This window comes from Mastigoproctus giganteus, chromosome 7, assembly GCF_048544385.1.
Source record: "Mastigoproctus giganteus isolate SK-2022 chromosome 7, ASM4854438v1, whole genome shotgun sequence".
In the NCBI taxonomy this organism is placed as follows: domain Eukaryota; kingdom Metazoa; phylum Arthropoda; class Arachnida; order Uropygi; family Thelyphonidae; genus Mastigoproctus; species Mastigoproctus giganteus.
The window spans coordinates 188,669,948-188,680,529 of NC_143581.1; the positions used below are offsets into that span (position 1 = coordinate 188,669,948).

At 37.6% G+C, this 10,582-nt stretch overlaps 1 protein-coding gene across 2 annotated transcripts in view; it reads left to right on the top strand.

The window, feature by feature from the left end:
* Positions 1 to 10,240, top strand: part of LOC150083480 (protein qui-1-like) — a 181,443-nt gene extending 171,203 nt beyond the window's left edge. For both annotated transcript variants that reach the window (XM_090378018.1, XM_090378019.1), the window contains 7 exons: positions 591 to 765; positions 954 to 1,144; positions 1,458 to 1,651; positions 1,985 to 2,147; positions 6,310 to 6,508; positions 7,838 to 8,074; positions 8,830 to 10,240. In XM_090378018.1, the coding sequence (XP_090234144.1) occupies positions 591 to 765; positions 954 to 1,144; positions 1,458 to 1,651; positions 1,985 to 2,147; positions 6,310 to 6,508; positions 7,838 to 8,074; positions 8,830 to 9,356 (1,686 nt within the window). In that variant the 3' untranslated portion in view covers positions 9,357 to 10,240. The remainder of the gene's footprint in view (positions 1 to 590; positions 766 to 953; positions 1,145 to 1,457; positions 1,652 to 1,984; positions 2,148 to 6,309; positions 6,509 to 7,837; positions 8,075 to 8,829) is intronic.
* The last annotated feature ends 342 nt before the right edge of the window (positions 10,241 to 10,582 follow it).

Consider the following 10,582-nt stretch of genomic DNA (forward strand, 5'->3'; position numbering starts at 1 on the left):
TATTTTTTAAAAAAATACAAAGAAAGGCGACACAAGAACTCTTCCGACTATATTTGAAACGCAGAAAGTTATGAGGGCACCATCTAAATGTCAGAGGTAAATAATCACCATCGGAAACATTCGATAAACGTATAAAATTCGAATACACAGTTTATTTCAAGCACGCGAGATCTTAGATTATGGACTCGGTACAAATTAGTTAATCTGTCCTGTCAAACCTGATAACATCTGTTCCTTATTGATCGTGAAGGAATCCATAAATTCTTCCTTCAAGTTTGTAGTGTCGCTAATTACCTCAGAAATTACAATCTCCTTAACTAAATCAAAATAAGCCTGCTTACGTTCATTAGCCTCGCTAAATTCACCCACTAAGGATTAGAGGAGAAGGGCATTATAAGATGTCGTTTTACTCTTTGTGGAATTTCTTGTCTTTCTTTCTTATCTGCGCAGTATTTTAATTGGGATTTTAAAAGAAATATTACGTTTAAAATCCAAAATATGTCTTCAAACATTAATTGCTGTACTACAGTGTTATTTGCATCCATTTCTGTGCTACCGGAAGTGACGTCAAACTTATTATTCTTTAATAGGCTCAAGACAAAGATAGGTTTCTAGTGACATCTGGTGGCAATAAAATTGTCGTTTGGAACTTTTATCGCCGATCAGACAGTATTTTCCCGAAAGTTAAAGGGCGAAAAATTGAAAACCATCGTGAACCCATAACTTGCATTGCAGTTTCACGAGATGGCTGTTTGGCAGTATCAGGTAACTAAGATATTTTACTGGGTATACTTTAAATAAATATCTGTTAAGATATTTTATTTACTAAAGGTAGTAAAAATAGTAAGAGCTGATTACTGACTTCTTAGGAGCACAAGTAAATATTAGACTACACTAGAAAAGAAATATTTCCAACCGCGTTGAATGATAAATACTTTGTTCTTCCTCTCTAGGGTCAAAGGACAGTTTGGTCAAGATCTGGCAGCTCAACACGGGAGAAATTCATACAAGTCTTGAAGGTCACACGGGTCCAGTAACGAGTGTGGCATTTGCTCCCAATGGACTTTTTGCAGTCTCCGGATCAGAAGATACAACTCTGAGAGTGTGGGGACTTACCTTAGGCCTGGTGGTCTCAACTTTTAAGGTAATGATCTAACTTTACCAACTGTCCTTAAGTTAGTTTTTAATAGCTGCTTAATCTCATAATTGTGGTATATGGATGAGAATTTTCGTATGATTTCTCTGCTGAGTGGTCGAAAAGCATGGTGGTTATGTTTTCCTCTGGGAATTTCAAAAATTAAGTATGAAATACAGTTTAGAATCAATCGTACATTAATCCAAACAAATTCTCCCAGATGAGGAAGATATAACGTGGAGAAAGTTTGGATAATTGATTTATGTTTGTTAATAACGCTCACTTCTGTAGATGTAATCAAAGTTCTCATTCACTCTTGTAGGAACATCAGAGCAAAATTACAGCGGTTGCGGTGACTTCCGATAGTCGGCGAATACTGTCCGTGGATATCAGGGGATACCACCGTCTGTGGCAAGCTGATAGCGGTTCTCAGTTGGTTGTCTGCAGTAAACCTGTTAATAAAGTGTCCCTTCACGCGAACATGGTATTCGCCATTGGTGGGAAAAATGACAACAGGTAAGTCAAGAAGACTTTCAGTGATACATAGAAGCAATCATGAAATGCAATCTCATTTTTTTTGATGAATAGTTATGTGACAAGGTGTTCCCATAATCTTGAGTTCAGTCCAGCTTTCTAACCTTAACAACACTTCTAAAATCTACCTTCAAAGCTATATACCGTTATTGGAAGCCCCCCTCGGGCACATGTGGACATGCCCTTTTTTAATAAAATTAAGGGAATACGATGTTTACATCATAACTCAAATTATCTTCTGCAGCTAAATGTGGCTTCATCTTAAAAGTTTCCAATTTCGATAATATCGAGTTTTTTTTTTTTCATTCCTTGCAGCCTTCGATTCTGGTCCGTCTTAGATATGGATTCTGAGAAGGCTGTCAGTCACAGCGATGCCATCTTGTGTTATACCGTTGCTTACGACTGCCAAACAATTATTACGGGTTCTCAAGATATGTCCCTAAAGGTGTGGGAAGTGGCGACAGGAAAACTGACTCAAGTAAGAATCAATTTATTCTTTGTTACATCAATTTGACTGTTATTTAAGAAACTGGTTGTGCAACCAAAAAGCATTAGATTGGATCTTGCATGGTTTTCTAAGCAAGTTACCTTCTGTGATATGAATTCTAAATAAGAAATATCTTTGTATATTTCTTTCTGATAACTTCGAATATATTGGTCGGACTTTAATATGATTTCCTCCTAATTTTAAAAATGAATGAGCAATTGATTTATCTTCCTCAAACGAAAAACCACTTTATCTACTCATCCGAAATTCAATTTTCATTCTTTCTGGTTGAAAAGCTTTGTTTTCATCTACCACAACACATTAAACAAAGCTATCCTGCCATTTAGAATAATAACAGCCGACTCCGGATTTTCTCAGGTTTTTCATCCAGCAATATATGCAGTTTACAGTGCACTGACGCCTAATAATCTTAGTTGCTTCAGCGAAAAAAAAAAAAGGATTAAAATTACATTTCATGAAAGAGGGCAGTCAGGTTAATTAAATAGTCCCCATTTAAAATCCTCTCAATCACACAGGCGTTCGATTTCTATTGAGTGTCTTTTCTAGACACTACCATGGACGCTGTTCTGAATTAACATATGCAAAAGCCACCTTTTTACAAACCAGTTCGAACTCGCGCCACGACTAGTCAACCTCCATTCGTAGTTAAAATATTAAAAATAAAATTCAACTGTACAATGACAAGATATTTGACATAAAACCATGTATACTGTATTATTTTTGATGCATGGATTTTCCAGTTGCTATTAGATAAGGTTCCCTCCATTACTGACCGAACTCCCTCCATTAAAACTCAATCACGGGCTACCTTCTTTCCCAGTAAGAACTATTCAAATCAGGACAGTCTCCTAATAGCTCTTCTGTTGCAACGCAAAATGCCCTCCCCTCAAACGATTTTCGCAATTGTGATGCCGAAAGGATTAATAGTACCCGTATCAAAATGCAAAGTGGGTTGCACAAATACTGCCTCTCACCCATTAGGTCCAGCGAGCGTAGAATATTCTGTAGTTCAAAACAGCCAACTTATTAGAAGGAAGAGGAAATCTTGAAAAGATTTAAATAAAATTTAAAGAATTATTTTAAACATTTCATTGGGAGCGAAATAAAAGCTACTCTCAAGGAGGGGGAAGATCGCAGAGGTCCAGTAGGATTAACTTTTCATGTGAAATGCTAATTGGAGTTCAGAAACTTGTTTAATAATAATAATATTTACTTCAATAGTAAATTTTTCTCTAATTGGATAATAAACTTTAAAAGAAGTTTAAATAAAGTATAATTTTCTGTAAAAGAAAAGACATACCTCACACGTACTGGCTACGCTTACACATCTTGGATATGGAGAGTATAAAGAAGCATAAAATTGAACTTGAAAGGTCTCTTCTTATCAGTGAAAACCACTTGAAATTAGAGACAACAACCACACTTGGTGAATGCATTAGGAGACCTCTAGTGTTTAGTTGGTAACTGTTAGTATATAGAGAAATATGGAATATTAACGGTGTATTGGGGTAAGTTATTATTTGCAATCGAAAAATGTCCAACAATAATCTATGACGAATCCTAGTTCCACATAGGTGAACCCCAGACTACACGCCGGTGTTAAGATTATGGTAGATAAATATACTGCTCGATAGAGCAGCACAGTTATGTACCCCAATCAGAACACGTAGAAAACGTGGTATAACTCGTGCAGCTTGCGATGAAGTGGGACAAAATTTGGTATGGTGTGTACCATAGAATAACCATGAAATGAAGAGACAGCAAGAAACTTAGGACAGATATAAGGGACATTTATTGTGGTTGTACAAATTTGTATAAAAATTGCCAAAAAGATCACATTACAGAAGTTGATACAAGATGCTCGAGAATATGGTCACATGACATCAGTACAGCGTATGATCCACTCCAACGGCTAAACAGGTCTGACAGCGGTGAACAATGCTCGATATAACGGTTTCTATAAGATTCTTAGGCAACAAATCCAATTCTTCCACCAGCGCAGAATTTAGCTTACCAAGTGACTGAGTTGGCTGTCGGTATGCATTGCGACGCCCAACGGCATCCCACACGTTTGATCGGATTTAAGTCCGATGCTGGCCACGGCAGTCGTTGGATACCTTCAGTTTGAAGATATTCCTCCACCACTTGAGCTCTATATGCAGTGGTGTTGTCGTGCATGAAAAGAAAATCTGAGCCAACCGTACCCCTAAAAAGTCGCGCATAAGAGTCCAGTTTCTGTTCTCGGTACGTCTGCGTAGTTACCGTACCCCTATCAAAAATAAGAGGCCTTTGATCATTATTCCGCCTCACACGAGAACACCGCAAGTGTCCCTTTCGTTGATGTTAGAGACGGTATCGCATTTCTCGTTGTATCCAGATGAAATAATCTGTTTCTAGGCTAAAACGGGACTCACCAGAGAACAGAACTGTACTCCATGAGTGAGAGCTCCAAGTCACATGTTCATGGCACCAGTTTCGACGAGCTCTGAAATGGTTAGTCCTCGGGCCACCTTGGCCAGCTCTTCTTGTAGTGATTCCTGTCTCCTGAAACTGCTTCATATTGCCGAGACACTGCGTGACACATTAAGCCAACTTGTCACCTTCGCTTGCGACTGCCCAGCTTTAAGTCGTCCAACGGCCTGGAATCTCGAAGAATCATCTAAATGACGATGACCTGTCATCATGAGTACTGGAGATGTAACTGTCTCACTGAGCAAACGGGAATGAAATGATGTGATCGCAACCTGTTTTTTATAGGCATGAATAATTTGCATAATGTGTTGCTCTGTAAGGTGGTAGATCGATTTCTATTGGATACTCGGAATTTGCATGCCAGGATACCTATAATATCAAATATTTGCCTTCTGCGACACTGTTCACAATAATATATTCAGAAAATCATTTTGTTCTGTTAATTTTGTCAAGCAGTGTATTTTTCACCTCCCAATAAAGTTCAAAACATAGGCACCGCATGCAAAGTTATGATTTTGTTCTTTGGACATTCGCTGAGTTATCTTTGTGGAATTTCCATTCAAAGAGACGATAATCGAATCAGAAAGGTATATGAACACTCTGAACCAAGAAGACAACAAATGTTTTTCACCATATATGCCATTTTAAAAATAAACAAGGTCACGAGATCCACCTTTCACATTTTTTACTGGACTCTATCTGCACTCACTGTCCAAAAAATTAGACACCTTCTGTAATTGGTATGAACAAATAATTTTATTATTATTATTATTATTATTATTATTATTATTATATTATTATTATTATTATTATAATTAAACATGCGGTATACAAATGTAAGTTGTCAACTAGTATGATCAAAACTTCCTTCGTATCAGATAAATACTGCAGGCTTTCCTGGGCTTCTTAATCCGGTCATGAGGGAAGACATGTGATCTTTCCAATTTTAAGAAAGGGGTTATTGTTGGAGTACGTTTAGCCTGTCTACCTAATTCTCTAGATCTGAAGTCAACTGAGCATGTCTGGAATATGATGGAAGGGGCAGTTCGGCTTCGCAGTTTTATACCAACCGCAATGTAACAGTTGACAAATGTCCTCATAGAAGAATGGTCAAATTTGGAACTAAATTCCTTCAGATAGACACCTGGCAGAATCCATTCCACGACCTACAGACTGTAATTCGAAAAAAAGGCCCTACTGCATATTGAATAAAAGTTTCTAATGTTTTGGCAAGCGAATGTACTTTTTAGGAATAAAAAAATAGCAAAAATTATGAGCAGTCATTGAATATAGTTCAATTATTGAGAAAGTGAAAATTTATTCTAACTTGTTTAATAAATACGTTTTATTACAATTTTTTTTATGAAATTATCATATTTGAATCGGCATTTTTATCATAATTGAGTTTATGTTTTTATTAAGTTAAAAAAATATATAAAATTTTATTAAATAAGGTATTCCAAATCTTTATGTCATAATTGAGCTTGTAATATCAATTGAGTTATTTTGGGTAGTGCAATGCAGAGGCAACTCGTTGTAAAGGTTTCATGTATCACTATTAAATGATTAAATTTAAGGTGGTGCATTCCAGCATGCCCCAACTTGACGAGCTTACCAAAAGTAACTTTTCCAATGTATCATACGATTTTAATCTTTTCAGGTTCTGGTTGACCACGAAGGACCAGTGACTTGCGTAGCTGTAGCCCCTCTGAACCCTTCTCTTATAGTCTCTGGCTCAATGGACTGCAATCTTATCGTGTGGGACATGACAACGGGAAGTAACAACTTTACACTTCGAGGTCATACGGAAGCAGTCAAGTGCATTAAACTAACTCTTGACGGATCGGTTGCCATCTCAGGTATGGAAGATCTTCTAAGCGATTTTAGAGTACATACAGCTCAAGGTATTTGGTTTTATAATAAATGGTTCCGCACTTTAAATTAAAAAACAAACAAACAAAAAACACTGCTCCAGCTGAGAAGTATAGCGCTATTTATTAAAAATGTTATGCCATTACCCTATGGTTTGGTTCTTATTAGAATCTCATCGGTGGAAGTAGGTACCGTGCAGGGAAGACCTTAAACTGTGAACAAATAGTTTGCTACAATCGTATTGTTTCTATAGGAAAATGCATTCCCAATTCAGAACAGTCGACTTACAAACTTTTAAAGGATTAGTCGACTTTTGGAAGATTGAGTACTGGACCGAAATGAAAATTTATCCTTCAGCACAACAAGATTGTTGGTTGTTGTAAGATTTTAAGTGCAACAGCAACTTATATTGCCCCGTGTACAATGTCTGTAAATCGTGTGTTTTGTGGTAGATTTGCCGTTTGCTGGACGAAAAAAAACGTATTTTTGGGAGGAAAATACCATGCTACAGTCTCCTGAGAGCGGCTAACTGAGCCACGTTGTTTGTGAAAAGATCCCTTTAAAATTCCTCGCGTCATTGACGAGATTCGAACTCAAGTCTTTTCCACCCGGTGTGGGGAGATAAAGATCATACCAACTGTCAGCACAACAATGCCAGACTTCATAACAGCATCCTGATAAGAGAGACCATTTCTCGACCTCGCATCATCAGACTTTCACCTCTGGCCTTATAAAAGGTGGCCTTCGTGAAGACCACTTCGCCGTTGACGATGATGTCACTGCAACAATCAAGAAGTGGTTCTTAAAGGCGGACAGTAACTTTTACAAGAATGGAATGCAGGCTCTGGTTCAGCAGTGCAACATTTCTTGTTCAACAGTTCTACTCCTCTTCCTCATCCCATGAAATTTATGAAATTGCTCTTTCAAAAGCTGAGACGAATGAAGCTTTCCTTGAAAATGTGTTGCCATGGTGTAAAATTGAAATCTCTGGTACATTGTGAAAATCAAATATTCGACATTTGAAAAAAAAAAAAAAAAAAAAAAAACATTTTTAGTTGGGCTGTGTTGAATCCTTTTGTTAACCAAGGTAGAAAAATGCCTTCCATCAAGACGAGAGGAATTTTTATGGGTTTATATATATATATATATATGGTGGCCAGGTAGATCTGTCTTGAGCGAGGGCTACATGGTTTGTCCCCTGTAGGGCTCTTAGAAACCCGACCATGAAACATATTTACGTAATAATCTAATCATTCAATTAAAAATTATGGCTTACTTCCTTTTAATATATATGTTTTTATGCCTTCTCTATCCAGCTTCCGATGACAACACACTACAACTGTGGAACACGCTTTCTGGTCACAGGGTATCGATGCTGGATATTCACTTGTCTATTGTGACAATGGCCACTTCTCTCAATATCACTTATTTGGCAGTTCAACTCGCAAATAGTCACCTATTACCTGTGATGCGTCTCCATAACAACCCAGCGAAGGGTATGACTCTGGACCTTCCACCTGGAACCCCAGTAACAGAAGAAGCAAAAACTCCCAGTAAGTACGTTACGCACTCATTAAATTTGAGTTGAAGCTTATTCACATTAAAAAGAAATTCAAACTTGTTTATTAAATAATTTAGTCCAGACTCAAATATTCACTCTATGATGGCTGGTAGGGTGTATTAGGTTCGGCCCATATACTCGAGCTCAAGTTCTAATTTTTAAAAAAATCTCTGTTTTAATTCTTATTTTATTTTTTTTTAATTTTCTTCGATGATCAAATACTTAATTAAATGATATATAATTACTTATCTACACTAATGCTCAAAAGTTAAGGAAGAAACATAAAGCCGTAAAAATAAAAATGGGATGACATATTTCTTACTTATGAAACAAATTAAGCTCTGATCCCGAAAATAAATTCTCTTTGTAAGCAGACTGTAGAAGCAGTTCCAGTGTTCTTTAGCTTTTGAGCACCAGTGTATTTTAATAATATATCTGTAATGATCTTTAGGTATTTATATATTTAAATGATTCTTGAATACAGAATTACCTAAAGACTTTAACCGGAAAGCCCTCATACAGAAAGGTCTAATATTGTCCTTTATATACAGTAACAGACACTCCTCTCTACAGTGGTACGCAGTGAGGAGTCTTTAGATAGTTGTATAGTCAATGGACAAAGATGTCCTAATAATGTTACCATTAAGTGCATAGCGAATATGAACTTATCTATTTTTAATGGCAAGAAAAAAATTTTTCATGAATATAAATCATAAATTCACGTATTTGCATCTTCTCTTTTTATAGGTCATTCGTGGAGAGGTGTAGTTCCAAAGAGGGTTCTGTTGAGGGGAAATCTGAAACGGGAACAATCCTTCGACTCTCTCTATTGGGATCTACGTTCTGCATCTCCTAAACACGAATTCGGAGCAAGTCTAGAGGATTTCCGTAGGGGACCTTCGTCACCATTTGGTTCCCGTGAGCATTTACATTTAGCGGGGAGTGTATGGGACGGTAGATTAGGTCGAGGGGTGGATCTAGTAGGTCTCCAACCAAAACCAAAACTTCCAAAACACAAGATGTTGAAGAAACAGCAGAGTATGTTCGCGTGCTTCCCAGAATTCATGCAACAACAGCCCCCACCCCAGCTTCTATCACCACAGTCCCTAGCTAAAGAAGTAGAAAAGAAAGCAGACTTCTTCTCCAGAGCTCCCAGATTAGCGCACGAGTCAATCAGTAGGGCCGGAAGCATTGAAGAACCGGAGACCCAAGCCGAAACGGAAAACAAAAATGCAACTGCCATCAAACATTCGGCAGTGTGTGCCATAGCATGAAGCTCCTCTCCTCCTCCCGTTCTTCAAAATGCCCGTCTAATAAAGCGTACTGAGCAATATGATGTACCTGGGCCTGCAGGACAATCCAAGATGCCAGTGCCAGCCACCAGAGGATGCTCTAAGAAAAACCAATGTATCGACTTGTTCATCAACCTTCGCACTGCACGTTAGGGAGGGATAGGAAAGCATTTCAGTCTCTGGAAGGAAATGTCTCCCCTCACTAACTCCTAAGACATTAAAAAAAAAAAAAAATCTGCAGTTGTTTCAAACAAATAAAAAAACCTCACGTAATGCACATGCGAGCGCACGTCCTCTTTGAAGCACACTGCATTTTTCGAAGATGGCAATTTTATGCACAAACTATGCCTTAAAATCTTTGTGAAACTTGAGTCGTGAGAGTTGGTAAATCTGTCTCCGTTTCTTACGGGTTCCATGTCAATCTTGTTTCTCCGTACGTCAAATATTTTTAAGAAATAAATGAAATAAAAGAAGCGTTATGACAATCAAGAGAATGAGAAGAAATACGCAATCGGCTCTTGGCCTAAAATGGGCAGGATAATATGCATTGTCTGTATAAAAGGTTAAGATACGTGTTGTTGTTATAACGTCAGTTCGCTTTCTAAATAACCAGTTATTGTGGAAATTCACGTGTGGTCCTGGTGTCGAATGCTTCCAGAGAACGTTACACTTTTATGTGGGGGGAGAGGGGATAATAAGGCAAAAAAATGCACCCTTTAATCGCTAATTTCAATGCTTCTATGTATCCTCGCATTAAACATCTTAGGCACCGATATGAAAATTGCTATGCAATGAGTTAAACCTGAAAAATATAACTTAACACTTTCGTTGTAATTCTAAATATTTTCCACATTGTAATCTTGATATTCAGCCATCTTAGTCTGCTCCATCTGAACCCTTCTGATAGAAAATAGACAGCATCATTTCTACACTTCAGCGATTTGTCAACGGACTTCGTTAAAGTGTAGACAAGATGTTGTGTGTACCTCTCTATTTTCTAATAGATGGATTCAGATGGGACAAACTACGATGGCTGAATTTCAAGATTACAATAATTTACTATGAGGGTTATCCCAAACGTAATGCCCAAGGTTGCCTTGCAGATTGTTCCACTTTGTCGCTATTTTTGTTGTGGTTCCCAATAGCTCCTCAGTACTCTGTACCGTCTTCCAGTAAGCAGACTTCCTGTAAGCGCACTTCCATTGCTG